Raw genomic sequence first — 20070 nt, 5'->3', positions numbered from 1 at the left:
GGGTTTGGTGTTAAAGATAGATTTTGAAAAAGCCTACGATAGGGTAAATTGGAATTTTCTGGAACAAGTTATGAAAGGGAGAGGTTTTCCAGATCAGTGGATTGCTTGGACTATGAGTACTGTAAAAGGGGGTAAAGTTTGTATTAATGTAAATGGGGAGAGAAGTAATTTCTTTAGTACCCATAGAGGTTTGAGACAGGGGGATCCCCTTTCCCCCTTGCTCTTTAACCTGGTTGCTTATGCTTTGGGGGTCATGTTACATAAAGCAAATAGCAAAGGCCACATTAAAGGGATTTTGGATGATCTGATTCCAGGGGGCATAACACATATTCAATATGCTGATGATACGGTTATTATGATTGATGGTTCTGATAGATCTATTATCAACCTGAAACTGGTTCTGTATTGCTTTGAGTGGCTCACTGGTCTCAAGATTAACTTTCATAAAAGTGAAGTCTTTGTGTTTGGGGTCGAACAAAGGGAGAGAGAAAAGAAAGCTAACATGCTAAATTGTGTCTTGGGAGATTTACCACTTAAATACTTGGGTATTCCTATCAGTGATAAACATCTATATATGAGGGCCTTTTATCCTATTCCTGAGAAGATGATAAGGAGATTAGATCCCTGGAGAGGCAAGCATTTAACTTCAGGGGGGAGACAAATTCTGACTAATACTTGTCTTTCTAGCATTCCTCTTTATTGTATGGGGTTTTATTGGCTGCATGATGGTATTCATAAGAAAATGGATAGTATTAGAGCAATTTTTCTTTGGCAAGGAACTGAGCAGAAATTCAAATACCATATGGCCAAATGGGAAATGGTGAGTAGACCTAAGGATCTGGGGGGCTTGGGTATTATTAACACTAGACTCATGAATGATTGTCTACTAGTTAAATGGATTTGGAAGATCTTCCAGGAACCTGATACTCTCTGGTTCAGAATCTTAAAAGCTAAATACTTGGATGGGTGTTCTTTTTTTTCTTCGAAGATTAAAGGGAGCTCCCAGTTTTGGCAAGGGTTGCATAAAATCAAAAATGTTTTTAAATGGGGGGCTGCTTTCAAAGTGGGAAATGGAGAGAATTGTAGGTTTTGGGAGGATTGTTGGCTTCTGAATGTACCTTTAAAGATTGCTTATGATGATTTGTATAAGATGGCTAGGGAGCCATATGTTTCGGTAGCAGATTGTTTTGATGGGGGAGATTGGTTTGTAGACTTTAAGAGACCGTTATCTGTGAGCGAGTTTGGAAACTGGAATATTCTCTTGAACCATCTACAAACTACTATTTTAAACGATTCCAGGGATTCTGTAAAATGGGAATTAGACCAAAAAGGTCTGTTTAATACCAAATCGCTCTACAGATTTCTTTCTAATGGTGGCTTCCCTAATCGGATGGCTGGTTACATCTGGAAATGCAAAGTTCCCTTGAAAATTAAGTTCTTTTTGTGGCAGATGTTTAGCAACAAGCTCCCAGTGGGAGGGAGTCTGATTAAACGAGGTTGGAAAGGCAGTGGAAGATGTATCTTGAGTGATGAGTTAGAGACTGTCGATCATATTTTCTTCCACTGTTTTTTAGCTCGCCTGTGCTGGAACTTTCTTTGGGAGATCTTTAACTGGAACTTCATGCCGAAATCGCTGAAGTCATTATCTGAGACTTGGCTATGGGGGAAAGGGCCTTTGCCGAAGAGGTTAATCATGTTCATATTTGCAGGTTTCTCGTGGGCTCTGTGGACTACCAGGAACAAGATGGCAATTGAACACAAGTTCCCAAAGTCGCCTTCTGATATTATGTATCTTGCCTTATCATATCTGCAGAAGTGGGCTGTGCTGTTGAAGGAGGAAGACCGGGAGCGCATGGAAGCAGTCCGTAGGGTGATTATGGACTGGATGAAGATGTTCAAGCCTAATGCAATTCCCATTTCAGATGTTATGGAAATCTAGTGTCCTCTAGTTGGATTAGGCTTGTTATCTTGGTTGTTCTTTCTTGTGGAACCTGTTACCAGGCGTGTATCGTTCTGTTTTGCTTTCTAAAAAGCAGAGGGCAAACCTCTTTTCAAAAAAAAAACTTTGCTCTAGTGTTTGTGACTTTGTAGAAGAATTTTTATAGGCTTTTCAACCCTCTCCTTCTAGCCATCTAGATACTATCAGAGGGAGGACGGAGAGGGTACTTGTTGTAGTTGTCGGGGGATGAAGAAGGCCAGAGGCGAGCGACGCGTGTCAGAGGGGGAGGTATTTGCAGGAGATGAGGGAATGAGCACTACTCCCTCCGTCCCAAAATAAGTGTCGTTTTCGCTTCCCGAGAAATAACTTTAACTAAATATATAGTAAAAAAATATTAATATTTATAATACATAATTAATATCATTGGAAAGATCTTTAAGTCTAGTTTTTTAACAAATTTATTTAGAGATATAAATATTGCACGTATTTCCTACAAATCGAGTCAAACTTATGGCACGAAAACCTAAAACGACACTCTTTTTAGGACGGAGGGAGTACTATACAAAACATTTTTGCAACATCATCTTCACCATCAGTTTTCTAGAAACCATTAGCTCATAAACGGAACCAGGGTTGAAAATATATGCCGTTCTTCATGCTACGAACCAGAAGTGAAACATTTCACCGGTGGTTCCATTATGATTTGGCACTACTTAGCATTCGGAGCTATATTATCCTTGGTCCTCTCTCTCTCTGTTACTCTGGTGCCAGGAGAGATCGATCGGTCTTTAGTGTTTAGGAGTTTATAGGCTTTGGGCGTTGCTGAAAAATGTGCAGATCTCCAGGTGGGACTAGGGGCTCGGGTGGGCTCTCGAACCGGTCTACTACAAAACAAAGAAAAAGTCAATATTACCTCACTCAACTTTCATAAAAATCTATTTTTCCTTTCTAAACTTTAAAATCGGGCAAAACACCCCCTCAACCTTTGAAACCGTTCATCTTACCTCCCTGGCTCCATTATAAGCAGTTTTAAAGACGATTTTGTCTTTTACTTCTTATTTATTTTAACTGGATCTTTGAAAAAATCATAGTAAATCACATAAAAATCATAAAATAGAAAATGCAATTTTGTTGGACTCCATGTGAGTAGATTAATTTATACAGTGAATATATAATATGGTATACTTTAGTATAAAGTTTTTGTTCTAGTTTAGATCCATGCTTTTCGATGATTTACTATAATTTTTCAAAGATTCAACCAAAATAAATAAAAAATAAAAATATAAAATTGCCTTCAAAACTACTCATAATAGGGCCAGGGAGATAAGATGAATGTTTTAAGAATTAAGGGAGGTGTTTTGTCCAGTTTTAGATCTTAAGGAGGAAAAGCGGATTTTTACAAAAGTTGAGGTAATGTGGACTTTTTCCACAAAACAAAGCAACTGCTATTCTTACTTTTTTCTGCCTTAATAGCCCATGAAAAAAAATCTTTGGCCTACGAGGTCCAGCTCCATCGGGCTGAGCCGTAACTTGTGTTCTTTGTTACTTCTATTGTGTCATCTAGTTTATCCCTAATTTATGCTTAGAGCCTTCAATTTTTTAGTTCTCCTCTTGTCTCGTTTCTTCATACACAGGACAGACCAATTAAGAGGAAAAGTGGGATTTCTTGTTGGGTTCCCCCTACAACTGATGTTCTAAAGATTAATTTTGACGGAGCCTTTTTAAAGGCTGAGAAGAAAGGTGCTTGGGGTTTTATTGTGAGGGATCACACAGGTGCTTCAGTGGTGGCTGGAGCAGGTAGAATCAATGTGGTACATGATGCATTGAGTGCTGAGTCCCAGGCTTGTCTTGCTGCCTTGTATGTAGCAATAGATCATGGTTTGTCCCAGATCATCTTGGAGACTGATTCGACAACTCTTGTTGATGCTCTACAATCCCGCTCTTATGATTTTTCAGCTTGTGGTGTGTTGTTTAGAGAAGCAAAGTTTCTGATGTCTATGAATTTTATTCGAGCTGATGTTGTTCATGTGCCACGCTCTAGCAATAGGTGTGCACATGAGCTTGCTCGAATTGGGTTGAATTGGGACCCGGATCGGTCGCATGTTTGGATTGATCCCCTCCAAGAGTTTGTACAAGAACTGGTGTCTCATGATGTAAATGATTCTCTCCAGATATAATAAAGTGCAGACTTTTCAAAAAAAAAAAGATCCACCGTTGATTAATTGAAGACAAAGATTACACACGTAAGAAACTTGATATATCGTATCCAGTTCCTCACTGAACAACTAAAAATGTCATGTACAATAATAGCTGTTTATTACTTCTCATCTGTTTTCAACGAGACTGGACTGAAATTAACGGCACATCCAGTTTTTCAGCACAGAGAGCCCTCCTTGCATGGTAGAACCCCTACCGAGGCAGTGATCGCTGCCACAGAAGAGGACGGCTTGGCAAACCCCGGGGCCTTAACTTCAGGTCCAGGAGTACCAGATGAAGTGAAGAATGCGCCGTTGAGCATCGTATCATCTTCAGATATCCAGGTCCACTTACTCCACTCACTGTCTGGTGCTCCCTCGCGCTTGGTCACCTGAAGAAATTTTCACAGTTCACAGTAACTTGCTTTCTAAAAATTGTGCTGTAACATACTGTACTCATTTTGACAGAAAACAGGGTTTCTTTTTTGTTGAATTTATAGTTACTAGAGTAGCTGAATAATTAATGAATTCTTCAGGAAAGATCATGGACAGATCGAATCGAAACACAGCTTTGCAAGAAAACAAAAATAACAGAAGTTACTGGAGGGGACAGAAAATAAAGCACAAACCTCTTTGGCCTTGTCAGCAAGGAATCGATTGCCATGGCTCAGAATTGTTGGCGAAGCACTGCCCACCAATGGCATATATTTCCCAGTTTATGTAGTCGTTTTTGATGACGTGAAACAGTCCAAACCGGCACCTATATATATATATATATATATATATATATATATATATCAAGTTCAGTACATACAATCATTTCTTCATGATCAAATTACTTAAACAAAATAAAATGCATGGCTTCTTGATCATGCATGCATATATGCACCTTGGCATTCTCTGGATAAGACCTGGTCCGAAGCGGTTGAACGCAACAGTGACCTTCATGTTCTTGTCATCAGTGAAATCGTCGCTGTGTCCAAGCAGCATCGTCTTGTTATGGTTCCTGAGAACGTTGTTGGACAGGGTCACGTTCGTGGAGCCGTCTGTGACGTCGATGAGGCCGTCGGCGCAGGCCTCGAGCGTGCAGTGATCGACCCACACGTCGGTGGAGCTGAACACGGTGATGCCGTCACCCTGCGACTCCGACGACGACGATGTCGCCTGTGCAGGCCTACAGTCGCGTATGGTGAGCCCATGGATGATGACGTTGCTCACGTTGCGCAGCACGAAGCAGGCGCCGCCGTCGCCGACCACCACGCCGGCGCCGCGGCCGTCGACGGTCTTGTCGGAGGCGACGACCAGGTCCTGCTTCGGCCTGATGGTCATGTCGCGCGCGAACGTGATCCACAGCGGCTCCTGCTGGATGACGCCGTAGCGGAGCGTGCCCGGCGCCGGGCTCGCCGCGTCGGCGTCGTCGCTGGGGTCGGTCACCACGTAGGACTTGCCGTTCTTGCCGCCGGTGGAGCCGCGGCCGAAGCCGACCGCGCAGTCCGCCAGGCGCTGCCGGTTGTCGGACCAGCTGGGGTCGCAGCGCCAGCAGTCGTCCACCGGATTGCCGCTGCTGCATTCGCCTACCATCCGTCGCCGGTGCAGCGACGGCATGTTCACGCTGCTTCTGTATTGTCAAGGGGACACGATCAAAGGATTAAGGCTCATTATATTCTGTATTTTGATCGTGTTAAAATTTAAGCAAAAGAATGAAAGATAAAAAGAATTAGTAAGTACGCAACAAACAAAAATGTCAGAATGAATGTGTGCAGCATTGCTTGAATCTGATTTAGTTACCTGACTACATCTTGCACGACCTGTTCAGGGTCTTGCGCAGATGTCGTCACGGCGTCGATTTGCAATGGAGAAGCAATGGGTAGGTGCAAAAAGGATGTGAAACATAACATAAGAAAGGCCATTGTTGTTGATGGCACAATATAAGAAGTCCTCGAGTTGAAGACATGAATTCCAGTAGTTGTTCATCTGTGAACTTTATATAGATAGATAGTGAAAAAGAAGGCCACCATCAGTTTTTTTTTCTTTTTTGTTCATAACTAACTGGGACAGAATGTATTTATTAAGGGTATAACTATTTACTTGAATTACCTGATTCACTTTTAATTAAGGTTTCTATATCGAAGAACTATTAATACATGGCATTTCTTATAGTGAAACTGTACTAAACTGTTGCCAATTTGGTTGTAAGAAATGTCAATCTCAATAATACTGACCAGACAGTAGATAGATATTAAGCAAGAGAACAACTAGGCTTGAGATCCTGCCATAATTCCAAAGATGGCTTGTCTTGCCACCAAAAAAGGTATGGCATAATGTAAGAATTATTTGATACAAATATTAACGGCTAATATTTTAAAAATTAGAAAAGAATGATGTGAAATGGGTATCTTGACTGTGGACCGACAAAATTTTTGAGTTCCACGTACAGGTCCATTCAATCCAAAAGCTTAAACTGATAGAAAGAGGATAAACAATTCACTTATACTTCAACGCTCCCACTCATGTGAAAGCTTCTTTAAGCCTTAGAAACGAAATAGGAGCGAGCAATGATTATTTTATTTAATTATGATGGTCAAGATTTGAATTCAAGACCTCTGGCTCCGATACATCATTGAATAACAATAAGCTTTTGATCGGAGGTGATTACATATACATCACAGGAGTCACAGAGTAGGCAACAAACAAAAGATTTGATACTAGCAAAATACACAGGGACAGCACACCGTGCCGGACAGGGAATAGTGCCTAACTAACAGAACCATACTCTTTCAATAATAATAGCATATCATCTTATGACCTATTTATATCAGTCCAACTACAATATCCATAAACTATTTACAGTTTATATGATAAAAATGAAAGTGGCTCGCTCGAATCCTGACTCCGCAGTCAATGGAGCAACAATCCACTGTGGCTCCACTGCGCGAATAGAAAATTCTGTTCTATGCTTAACGCTGAGTTACTACTAATATTCATGAATTGTTTTGGTAATTTGAATAATAGATTCAAATACTCAGGGTTATTTATTTATATTCAAATACTCAGGGTTATTTAGATTCAAATACTCTGACTAATTAGAAAAGTGTATATAGAAGTATTTTTTGGATTCTTTTATATATAATATAATTTAGGTTCAGGAATCTCATTTGTAACAATAGTGGAGGTGCTTAATTTAGATACTTAGTTAGGGAGATACTTTATATTATTTTCCATAATGACATATGTGAGTAGTTTAGAGGTTAATTTTGGTTATTTATTTTATTTGGAAATAAAATACTTTCATAAAGCATAACTTATTATTCTGAAAACAACAAATACTTTTACATAGTACTTGTCATCAACTCATGATCCTACGTGAGCAAGAAATTACAAGGATACAAGTATTCAAAGTCTATGGATAAATTTAAGACCCACATAATTGATTAATTACTTACCTTGGCTTCCCCTCTTAAACCTTTGATTAGTTTAAGAAATATTCTAGTACTTATTTCTCTTATAAAATTGGTAGCCCATGCATCACCACAGTTGACGGATTAGTAAATGGGTAATTTAGATGTATATATTTTTGGGCTATATTATGGTATATATATAAGTGGGTAATTTAGAAGCAAAAAGATCTTTGCCTTTTCTATGAACATTTCTAGGTTTTCTCTAGTTCTTTAGCATGCCTTGCTGAAATTTGTGAGAAGACGATAGGATGAGTCAAAGCTAATACAATGCGCAGACATTCGTGATTAGAGAAGCACTCTCTATAACATCACTGTTAGTACCCCTCTCTGGGTGGGCCCACCATTCCTGTTACATACTGTCACAGTCTGGCTTTATATATAGAGATCGACACGCTGAGGCAAATCGAGCAGGTTCAGTGACTAACATCAACCGCAATCTTGCTTGGACGTCGGAGGCTTTCATTGGTCAAAGCAAATTTTGGAGTAGGGCTAATTACTTCCTAGTCCGTTCATTTGTAAATGTGCAACGTTTTGGACAACAAAAACTATCTCCTATATGCAAATTTTACTACTACCTAATGTATTTATTAAGACGATAACTAATAAAGCTTATAAAATAAAACTGCTAAGAAATGCCATTTAGCAGAGACAATCATTTGTTATGTCGCCAATGGGCTATCAACATCTAACAGTAACAAATGCAAGCCTTGCTGCTAATAATTACAAGCATCATTTGCTGTTTCCTGTACTGTACATGCTGTGCCGCACTCAACATTGGACTCCCTCAGTATTGCTCTTGCACAGTGAGCAAAAAGAATAGCACCAAAGATTTTATACCAAAAATGAGCAGCAAGTAACTGCATTTTTGCAGTGCCAAGCTGCATATGGAAAAAATCATCAAACCGTAATGAACAGTGTGAAATAATCTATATTACGTCTTGGTAAAAAAAATCATAACTTCGGACATTGTTATGGCTACTTTTGTCAGTTTGTGCAGAAAGCATTTCAACCTTCTCCTTTTGGTATTTGAGCACTGCCTCAACTGGGGTGTGTTTGAGTCATCATAGAAACTGCAGGCCAGGAGCAATTCTGTTTATTTTCACGACAACCTCATCATTTAAGCAAAACCCATGAAATCTGTGGTTCAAATGCCCAAACATGAGTGTTTGGTGCATTTCATGTCCTATTAATTAGTGAATATTGCATTCGGTCATGAACTTCTCTCCATTAGTCATGTACCTCCGCCAGTAGCTCTTATAAGTAATCAAGCAGCCCCAAGTCAAGCCAAGGTACACCATTATGCTGCAGAGTAGCAGCCTTTTCTATATTGACATAACTGATTCCACAATCATGTCCAAGGCCTGATTGAACCCATGAATCTTCCAAAGGATATACTAGAACTTGAAAGGCAAGTAAACTTGCAACCAGTGCTTGTGTTCGCTGTGATTTCAGGCTGTTCTTTCTCAACTGCAAAGAAACGAAGTTAATAGATCACATGGCAGCTGCCTTTTAGACATAAGACAAGGAAATTATAGCAAAAGCATAGGACTAGAGGATACTACATGGAAACCAAAGATTTTCATGAGACAGCAATTGACAATTCAATGTGAATGGTGAGTTCAACTGACCTTTTGGAGCGATTAATCATACAAACTCGTGATGCCGGTGTCCCTCCATTTATCCAATTCAATGACATTCAGGCCAGACAACCACACACATGAATTAGCATTGACATTATGGTCTGCTATGGTTTTTTTTTTTTTTTTGACAACATGTCTGCTATGGTTTCAACTGCCCTAATCTCACTTCACCAGAACTGGACAGCACCGATCACTTTACTACCCATATCAAGGTTCAACAAAGATAACAAATCTTTCTGCACAATCAAATCATCGTCCAGAACAACTACTCTGTTCAAGGTAGGAAGGTCAGGCAAGAGGAAACTTGAATGGCTGAAAATACATATGAACTCAGTTTTCATCTGCCTCTGGGAAGGTTCAGAAAGATGAAGAATTGTGACATGAAATTCCTCTGCAGGCCATAATTGTTGCATCTCAAGGGAATCTACATCCTTAGAGAGCTTCTGATTGTCCTCAATGTAAGTTACACGAACAGTTGCCTCCAAGTATGAATATTCTACTGCCAATCTCATGTTCAAGCAATGGTGAGTTTTCGGTGTAGTCTGGACCCCAACTCTGCCTTGTATGGAAATAAGCTTCATCTTCGGTTATATCAAGTAGCTACGAGCTGCCTAAGTTTCCATTCAACATTCGGGAATCCTACTTCACAAGACTCAGCTCGCTCAATTGTGTGCTCCATCTTTTCCAGCTTCTCCGCAAAACTGAAAAGTGTAACCATTCATTGCCACCAGAAATATTTTGAGAATAGAATTAAAAAAAAAAAAGACATTGCAGTGCATTATTTTATCACAATTAAGTCACAAGCATCATAATTGTGTATACTCATCCTTTATTGCTTGAAGAATGCAGACACAAAACTAAGACAAGAAACAAAGCCATGTTAATGGATTGCACTAGCCACATGTAATTCATTTATTTAGTGCAAAAGGTTATATGAAAAACAAAGAAGAAACACATATGATTTTAAAGCTAAGACGAGACTAACAATGGTGGAAGATCAGCATCTGTGATGGTGTCACTCAGCATGCGTTCAAGTTCTTGGATGTTTTGCTTCAGTTCACATGTAACTCTTTCCTGTTGCTTCAATTTTGCAACACTAGGATAATGAGCTATTGCCATAAAAAGTTGATCTTTAAGCCTCTTGACAATGGCATCCTTCAGTACTTCCCTATGTTCAGTACACCAGAGGCAGTAACTTCCATATTTATGATCACAGGACTTGGTATTCTCCTCATGCACTGCCTCTTGACCATGGTTCTCTTTCCCATTGACAGCAGGATCCTGCACATACAAATTAAGTTTCCTATGATAGAAAACCAAAAAGAACTGAAGATGACACTGTTCTGAAAGCACAGATCCTCTCAAGAGCACAGGAGACATATCCTGCACCAACTTCGAAAAATGTGTGGCAAAACTTGAACTAATTAAGACTGGCCTTCACAACAAGAGGTTTTCTAAATAACTAAACTAACAATGAATACATATACATACATCGTTATGTCTAACTGATAAGGGCCTGTTTGGAACGCAAGAATTTCAAAGGTGTTCATTTTCACATGAAAAATGCAGGAATAGGGAAAAATCCCCACGTTCCAAACAGGGCAAATATTGTAAAACATTATATGCAACAATAATTTTACCACTAAGGAATACTTTATCAATACGTCCTTAAATGTCTGAGTGGTACTATGACCTCCTTGTACATCTCCCAGGACCTAAAAAGCTCAGAGTCAATACACAATTGTTCACTAACTTCTTTACCATGGAATCATAGGTAAATCTTATAGAAGGTGAAAAAAAAACATGCAGTATGTTTAAGGTTTGCATTGCACCACAACATGCATTATTACCTGATTTAAAGTATTTATTTACTACTTGGAAAGAAAACTATCTTGCTAGCAGATGTGAATGTGCGAAATGTAGCCTATCAACTCTATTTGTAAAATCTCACTGGAAGTTCAACCCATAGAAGCAACGCACAAGATTATTACTGATGCCAAACTGACGGACACAAATGTTCCTATCATCACATTTGTGTTTACTACATTCATGAAAATTATTGACAGCCAAGCCCCAGTGATTAAATGGTCACGTCAATAGAAGCGCAACAAACTGAGCTCGCCATTTTGGGCACCACAAGCCCTTGAGGCTACTCGACTAATTTTTCAAATATGAAAAATGAAGTCCTGCAGACTGCCGAATCCTAAAATGTAGGAAAAATAAGAGGTTGCATTTACCTTTGATCTCCAGGACATGTCCTTCAATTGATACCTTTTGGGAGTACGAGGTCCTGAAACATGACTGAAGCTTACATTTACTTTTGAAGGTGTCATTGTTTAGTCCAATAAAAGAGAAAGCACCCTTAAGCTTTGCTTTTGATTTCATAGATCCTTATTTCACTTTGATCTATCTCTCAGCCGAAATCCCATTAGATCCAGACACCTTGTTGGAAACATCCTGTATACACAGTCAGAAAAGAGAGGAGGTTAGTCAATATTGAAAAGAAACCATAAGAAATTTCAGTACATCAGGCTCCTGATCATGGTTTTAGCCTTTTAGGTGAGCCAGGTAACGTCAATGTGACAAAGTGATCCGTCTAGCTAGATAGTTGTGCACAGTTTGCAGACTTGAGCAAAGTTTCATCACCAGCATTGGCCACACTGCACCAAAACCAATTGATCTATTTTGATATCACTACTTAATACTGAAACAATATATTGTGTGAAACACTGTTAACTCAGAGGATATGTAAAGAGTATCTGGTGTCCACTCTTTAGTTCAACTATGGATTGACACAAAGGTGGCTACAGAAAATAGATAACAAGGCAAACCAAATTGTCTCAAAAAAAAAAGAGAAGGTACAGCAACATGGTTATTAAGGCGGTAAGGCGAGGCGTGGCAACGGACTACCGCCTTACTTTAGGTGACTAAAGCGTGAGGCGAGGCAACGCCTTAAGAATTTAAGAAAAAATTAAAGCATCAGCTTAGAGCATTAGTTGATAAAGAAAAAAGAAAAGGAAAAAAGGAAAAGAAAGGAGTAACAAATGGACTGGCCCAGCCCACCAGGCAGCCCATGTGCCCCTCCATCTTCCTGGCGTGGTGGCTCCCCTCTCTCTCTCTCTCGTTCCCAAATCTCCCGAGTCCTGACTCGCTCAAGTGTCGTCGAGCAGGCCAGCAACAGAATCGACGAGAAGACGGCGGAATCGCATCAAAATCGACGAGTGGACGGCAGAATCAAGGGGGCGTCAGCTGCGTATAAGGCGACAAGGTGCTGCCTTACCCCTGAGGTGAGCCTGGAGCGCCCCGACGCCTAAGCGACGCCTTAAAAACACTGACAGCAAGAGGGCATCTTGTCAGCAACAGCAATTTTGTGTACATTTCATCAGAGGAATGGCATGTCAACTTGTCAAGGCATGATGAAAGAAACAATTTTGGGTTGCCACCTACTCCAAGAATAGCAAACTGAGGCATGGCAGTCAAGGCATGATGAGAAACAATTTTGGGTTGCCACCTCCGCCCACTCCAAGAATAGTGACTTGAGAATGGAGACGGAAGCGGTAGGTTGTTAAGTGTCACAGCACACACACAGCAGCAGACGTCCGCACAACACACGCTCACGCGAGGTGCACAAACGCACTAAATCAGCAGAGGCTACAGGCTAGTAGCTTAATTTTTCTCCGAAAGCTGCCACCAAGAAAGGATTCAACTTGATTGCTGTCTTTCTCTGACATACTGTATAGAACACAAACAAAAATAATCCATACTGCCGCAAAATTACGGTTTCTGCCAGGACTAGCTAGAGCATGGAATGTCAACACATAAGCAGTGTAGCAGGCAGGGATTGTAACCTTGAGCAGCTTGTGTTCATGGCACTCCCATTCTCCAGATGTTGCTTGCCATGCGCCCCAAGGACGGACAGCTCCTAGTAAGCAAAGCAACCCCAAGCACAGGGCAGGATTCAGGATTGTAATCCAAGAGTATATGTAATTAATTACTTGCAATAAATTTCTGCACGGGGAGAGTGCCGAAATGTTGATACTATATCAAAAGAAAAGAAAAACTGACTCTTTATACCTTGTACAACCACAAGATCAGGTTTCACAACCAGAACCAGAAGCAGTATCATCTTCTGTGCAAGAGCTTAAAACACTTTCCATTTCATTCTGAAGACTTGACGCTTCCTCCATGTTTCCCAATTTCTGGTATTTTCTTATCAGACAGTTGTAAACTGTCTTATCAGGTGTAATGCCAGTCCCAATCATTTCTGAAAGAACCCCTCTAGCTTCTTGCATCATATTCATATTACAGAAGCCCGAGATAAAACAAGTGTAGCAATAAAGATCAAGTTGCAAACCACTTTCGATCATCTTGGTCTTGAGTGCAAAGGCATCCTGGAGATTTGCCTGCTTCATGTACCCATCAATAAGAGATGTGTACACAACTTTGTCAAGAGACATACCCTTGTCAATCATTTCATTCATCAAGTGCATAGCCTTATTCAAGGAACCGATCTTGCAAAAACCATCAATTAAGGCAGTGTAAGCTTGTACATTTGGATCCAAGCCTAACTCTCTCATTTTATTAAAATGGGAGATGGCCTCAGAGATTGATCCTGCTTTGCACAATCCATCAATTAATGCACAATAGGTAACAACATTAGGTTGGAACCCAGAATCCAGAATCTTGTGGAGTAAGGCAACGGCCTCTGATTCTTTTCCTGCTTTAAATAAGGCATCCATTATTGTCGTATAAATGACAGTATTAGGTCTCAAACCACAGCCAGCCATTTTATGTAACAGACTCTTAGCTTCATCCACCTTTTGATCTTTACAGAGACCCCAAATGAGAGTGCCATAGAGAGAGACATCCAGTTCCATTCCTTTATTCTTCATCTGATTCAACAAATCCAGAGCCCTCTCACTGTTGTTATTCATGAAGTGCCCATGGATCAGTGTAGTGTAGAGCAACTCGTTGGCTTTAACACCACCTCTCTCCATCAGACTCAAAACATTATCTGCTTCAGCAACCTTACCCTCTTTGCAAAGGCCATCGACCATAACAGTGTACGTCACCACATTTGGCACCAACCCCTGATGCACCATTTCATCAAGCAATACAATGGCGTCATCTAGCCTCCCTGCCTTGCAAGTGCCATCGACCAATGAAGTATAAGTGAACTCATTTGGCATCATCCCCCTGACCCTCATCTGTGCAAACAGCTTCATTGCCTCCTGGACCAACCCTTCTTTGCAAAATGCATCAACAAAAGTGCTGAATGTAACCACATTTGCCACCACTCCCTGCCTCTTCATCTCCCCAAAGTAGCTGTACGCCTTCTCCATCCTCCCGAATTTGGAAAAGCAATTGATCAATGCATTGTACGTCACAACATCAGCTGCACATCCAGACTTCCTCATCTCTGACACCAACTGCTCCACCTCCTCCAGGTCCCCGCACTTGCCGTACCCATCAATCAAAGAATTGTAAGTGACCACGTCCGGCGAGCAGCCCATCGCCTTCATCCTCACGAACAGTGCTCTCGCTTCCACAAGCTCTCCCTCCTTGCACAGAAAATCAATCACGATATTGAACGTGAACACGTTGGGCACGGGCAGCAGGTCGAAGAGCCGCCTGACGAGCCCGCCCTGGCGGTTGCGGGCGAGGCGCAGGAGAATGTGATTGCAGGTACGGGTGTTCGGTGGCACCCGCAGCTGCCGCACGCGGGCAAGGGCGCGGACGGCGTCGTCGAGGAGGCCGTGGTCGGCGAGCAGGGAGAGGAGGGTGTCGACGACGGACGGCAGCGCGCTGCGGCGGGGCCCCAGCGCGAGGGCCGCGCGGTGGAGGAGGTCGACGAGGGAGGCGGCGAGGTGGGGCCGGTGGCCAGCACCAAGCAGGCGGGAGAGGAGGCGGCGGGAGTGCGCGAAGAGGCGGGCGCGGGCGGCGAGGTGGGCGGCGAGGCAGACGTGGGCGGAGGAGGGGAGCGGGTGGGAGAGGAGGTGGTCAGGGGCGACGGCGTGGAGGGAGCGGAGGACGCGTAGGCGGTCGGAAATGGGAGTGGCGGCGGCGGCGGAGGCGACGGTAGGGGCGGTGGAGAGGGCGGCGGCGGAGGCGGCGATGGAGAGGCGCAGGAAGGTAGGGTTCCGGCGAGCGCAGAGGCGGAGGAGGAGGTGGCGGCGGCGTAGGGGGAGGGATAGCATCGTTTGACCGCCTCCCTCCGGCGGCGGCGAGGGGGAGGGAATCAAGCCATGGAGAGTGTAGGGTTTTGAGTTGAGGGGTTTTGTTTCCCCATTTTTTAAAAAATGAAAAAAAAAAAAGAAAATACATTTAAGGTGTGTTCACTACAAAATACCAACTAATTTGGAATAATGAAGCCAAATAACCAAAATTTTCATGATTCTATTTAGCTTCATCCAAAATATAAAACTTATTGCGCTCATTATGGCCTCTTGAGGCTCTTTTGGGTTTTTTTTTACCTTTTAATGCCAAAATCCAAAATAGAGAATGATAATCATTTTGTCAAAAATTTTACATGGTGTTTAGTTTCATTATGCAAAATGATGAATCAAAACCCATGGGATAGAAGTGGAATTAAACACCCCCTAATGTGTATTTTTTGAAAGAAAATTACATTTGGTCTGTCTTAGATCTAAGGAACAAAATGTTAATGCTGATACTACTATAAAATACTAATACTAATTGTGTTTTTTACAATTAAAGTATTAATTGTGTTAACTTATCTATTTTGAAACGTATAGAGGCTTGTTTGTCGTAGCTCCAACTACAATTAATACACGATTTAGAGTTTATGTGATATAAAAGAAAGTGACTATCCTGATCCTGCATTCACTGGAGCAACAATACCGCGTGGCTCCGCTACACGAATAGAGACGCATAATCTTTCATAATTTAGATTCAAATTTAGGAGCATTATTTATTATACATAAGTTAGTTCTTTCAAAGACAAAAGTGTATATAGAAGTATTTTTTATTCTTTTATAATGACTAGCAAAAGTGCTCGTACATTGCAACGGGATTATTGTTGATTTCTAACTTTGTCCGTCTCATTGATTACATTTAGCAGTGGTGGCCTTGACCTTATCGTACGGTAGGTAGAGACAACCATCCCTGAATGTAGATACTTTCTTCCTTAAGAATCATATCCTAATCTAAATATATTCCTCTTCTCTAAGTACTCTAAATAAGAATCCAAGTATAAAATGATAAGATATAAATGTAAAAGAGTTGAGGAACCTCTTGTATTTGGATCTGAAAAGAGTAGATAAACATGCCTTGTATTTGGATTGAAAGCACTTGTGGTTAGTTAGTTAAAATAAAAGACAAATTATTGGGCACAAGAAGATACTACGATCGTGAGCCATGATAATAGACCTATATATACTTGTTTTTTTTTCAAAAGACAAGATAACCATTAATTAAGTTCTTAATAATATATGATGTATCTGAAGTATTTCTAGCTATTAGTCTATGTAATATATGTATGCGCCGCCACTTCGCCACCACATATAAATATCTATTTAAATAAAATATTAAAAAATGATATATGTATACTTTTATAAAAGTATTTTTTAAGATAAATCTATTCATATAATTTTTACATTTACAAACTCAACAATTTAAAAGTTATTGACGATTTTATATTCTCAAACCAAATCTTGTCCAAAACGACTTCTAAATCCTATACAGAGAGAGTAGTGCTTTGAAATTCTAGAATACATTTTAAAAAATACAATAGATCGAGAATTTTTAAATTTAGGTGGATACTTAAGAAACCTAACCAGTGCATCTACGATGAGTTCGCATCGGGCCTTGTTTTTGTTAACAGAGATATGTATTTGTTGTTAAAAATATTGTTGGAGGCGTTGATTCCAATGCGATTATGACTGAGATCCGCGTGGTATATATACAGGACTAAAAAAACATGCTAGGATAAAAAAAAGGTCTGGCTGCGCGAATGAAAGAGGAAAACCGAAAACGCAAGGCGACCCGGCCCACCCAACGCAGAAAGACGGCCCGAACCGAGGAGGACTTGCTGCGGCGCTGCCAATCCCACTCCAATCTCAAGTGAATTGGCCAAAACCGAGTCAATTTATAATTATAGGTTGGATGAAAATCTAAGGTGGACTGAATTTTTGCCTCTTTATCATTAGGTATAGATATAGAATATGTTAGGTAATAATTTAGGTTTAGGAATCTTATTTGTAATAATAATGGAGGTAGTGGACTCAGGAGATATTTCATTTTATTTTTCATAATGACATACATGAGTAGTTGGATGAAGATTAGGGGTTACTTTTGGTTATTTATTTTATTCAACAATAAAGTACTTCCATAAAAGATCACTTGTTCTTTTGAAAATAATATATATACTTTTACATGTTACTTGTCATCATTCATCAAAGCACAAAATTGCAAAGGACACTTTTTTTTTTGCGAAAGAAGGACACAAATATTCAAAGTCTATGGATAAATTTGAGACCCGCATAACTAATTAAACTACCTATATTGGTTTCCCTCTTAATTCATCCATGTACTTTTCCTAATACTTGTCTCTTATTACAAAATTGGTAGCCCATGCATCACCACGGTTGGCAGATTAGCAAATGCGTAATTTAGATGTATATTTATTTTAATTGTGGTATATATATAAGTGGGATTTTTTTAAGCAAGATGTTTGCCTTTTCTATGGACACTTCTAGGATTTCTCTAATTTTATAGCGAGCCATATTGAACTTAGTGTGAAGACAATCGGATTAGTTAAAGCAAATACAATGGGTTTAGAGTAACTCCAACAGATATCGTATCCATATTATCTAGGCTACTTTTAGTTTTCTAAAGTAAAAGTTAAAGTCTAACATGTGTGCTATCTAGTTTGCTAAAATAGCAAATTTGCTATCCCTAAACTTTCGCTTACCATAGATAACACGCCGTCCTCACTAGCAATCCCATACAAAAATTGTTGTGGAACTCTACGCTTTGGATGAATTTTTTATTTTACACAATGGCTAAATCTTATAGTTTATAATATAATTTTACCTAGCCTCTTGGAGATGCTCTTATATTCAAGAAAGAAGCATTTTCCATAACCTATTCGCTTAAACTTATCTGCCAAATATGTAAGCCATATAATAATATTTTCTCTAACAATAAATCAGCGAACAATACTTTTAGTCATGATTTTTTTAACCAAGCGAATAGGATGACGCAATCTAGGCTTGGACGTTGGAGGCTTTCATTGGTCAAAGCAAATTTTGGAGTAGGGCTAATTACTTCTCCGTTCATTTGTAAATATATACAACGTTTTAGACATAAAAAGCGATCTCCTTTATGCAAATTTTGCCACTACCTGTTCTATGACGACGGTAACTAATAAAATAAACCATATTATATAAAATATAAAATTGTTAGCAAGGCCAATGCGATGCACCGCAAGAAGTCGAGCATGTTTTGCTTAGCTAATAAGTCATAAAAATACTGTTCGTTGATTTTTTATAAGAAAAAAACACTGTTAAAAGGTTGACGAACAGATTACTTATAGCTATGTCAAGCAAGCAGACCACACACCTTTCACCCAATCAACACAGCACAAATGGTGCTAACAACTTCGTGCTGTTGAAATAAAATTCGTTAAAAAAAAGAGTCAAACCATCATCTGGTGTTCAACTCGGAAACCAGAGCACGCATGAAATCAAACAGAGTTGCAATGGCCTTGTTTAGTTCCCAGAAAATTTTGCAAAATTTTTCACATTCTTCGTCACATCGAATCTTTAGACGCATGCATGGAGTATTAAATATAGACGAAAATAAAAACTAATTGCACAGTTTGGTCGAAATTGACGAGACGAATCTTTTGAGCCTAGTTAGTCCATAATTGGACAATATTTGTCAAATACAAATGAAAGTGCTACAGTGTCGATTTCCCAAAAATTTTCGGAACTAAACAAGGCCTTAGTTCACCCTGAAACCAAAAAGTTTTCAAGACTCTCCGTCACATCGAATCTTGTAGCATATGCATGAAACATTAAATATAGACGAAAACAAAAACTAGTTACACAGTTTAGCTGTAAATTACGAGACGAATCTTTTGATCCTAGTTAGTCTATGATTGGATAATATTTGTCACAAACAAACGAAAGTGCTACAGTACCGAAAGCTTTTTACTTTTGGGAACTAAACAAGGCCAAAGTGTGCAGCCTCAGCCTCACGTGGCCCTTGCAAGTTACAACAATGTGTGCCCATTGCCCAAAGCATCTCTCATTGACAACATCAAATAGCTCCACATAAGGCCTTGTTTAGTCCCAGAAAATTTTACAAAAAAAAGTTAAATTGTTGCCACATCAAATTTTACGACGTATGCATGAAGCATTAAATATCAATAAAAATAATAACTAATTACACAGTTTGCCTGTAATTTGTGAGACAAATCTTTTGAACCTAGTTAGTCTATGATTGAACAATATTTGTCGAATACAAACGAAAGCGCTATAGTGTCTATTTTGCAAAACTTTTTGTTTACTTTCAGTTTTTTTTTTTTTGCAAAATGAGTAATGTAGCACTTTCGTTTGTATTTGACAAATATTGTCCAACTAGGCTCAAAAGATTCGTCTCACAAATTATAGATGAACTGTGTAACTATTTTTATTTTTGTCTATATTTAATGCCTCATGCATGTGTAAAGATTCGATGTGACCAGGAATGTGGAAATTTTTTGAGAACCCTTGTTTAGTTCGTAAAAATTTTGGTTTTTGGCTACTGTAGCACTTCGTTTTTATTTGACAACATTGTCCAATCACGGAGTAACTAGGCTCAAAAGATTTATC

General features: G+C 39.8%; 1 protein-coding gene and 1 pseudogene across 3 annotated transcripts; both read right to left on the bottom strand.

The window, feature by feature from the left end:
• On the bottom strand, nucleotides 4314-6044 carry LOC8071461 (annotated as a pseudogene).
• On the bottom strand, nucleotides 10377-15479 carry LOC8071459 (putative pentatricopeptide repeat-containing protein At2g02150). 3 transcript variants are annotated; one of them, XM_021445750.1, is made up of 5 exons: nucleotides 13307-15479; nucleotides 13081-13154; nucleotides 11470-11689; nucleotides 10873-10947; nucleotides 10380-10513 (listed from the first exon to the last, which is right to left on the bottom strand). In XM_021445750.1, exon 1 carries the CDS (start codon nucleotides 15427-15429, stop codon nucleotides 13324-13326), a length of 2106 nt encoding a protein of 701 aa, XP_021301425.1. In that variant the 5' UTR covers nucleotides 15430-15479; the 3' UTR covers nucleotides 10380-10513; nucleotides 10873-10947; nucleotides 11470-11689; nucleotides 13081-13154; nucleotides 13307-13323. The 3 variants fall into 3 exon arrangements, with proteins under 3 accessions (XP_021301424.1, XP_002441764.2, XP_021301425.1); XM_021445749.1 differs by lacking the exon at nucleotides 10873-10947 and having other exon boundaries at nucleotides 10377-10513; nucleotides 11470-11892; XM_002441719.2 differs by lacking the exon at nucleotides 10873-10947 and having other exon boundaries at nucleotides 10377-10513.

The sequence above is a fragment of the Sorghum bicolor genome, chromosome 8 (genome assembly GCF_000003195.3).
Source record: "Sorghum bicolor cultivar BTx623 chromosome 8, Sorghum_bicolor_NCBIv3, whole genome shotgun sequence".
NCBI lineage: Eukaryota > Viridiplantae > Streptophyta > Magnoliopsida > Poales > Poaceae > Sorghum > Sorghum bicolor.
This window is presented reverse-complemented; position numbering and strand designations above follow the sequence as displayed.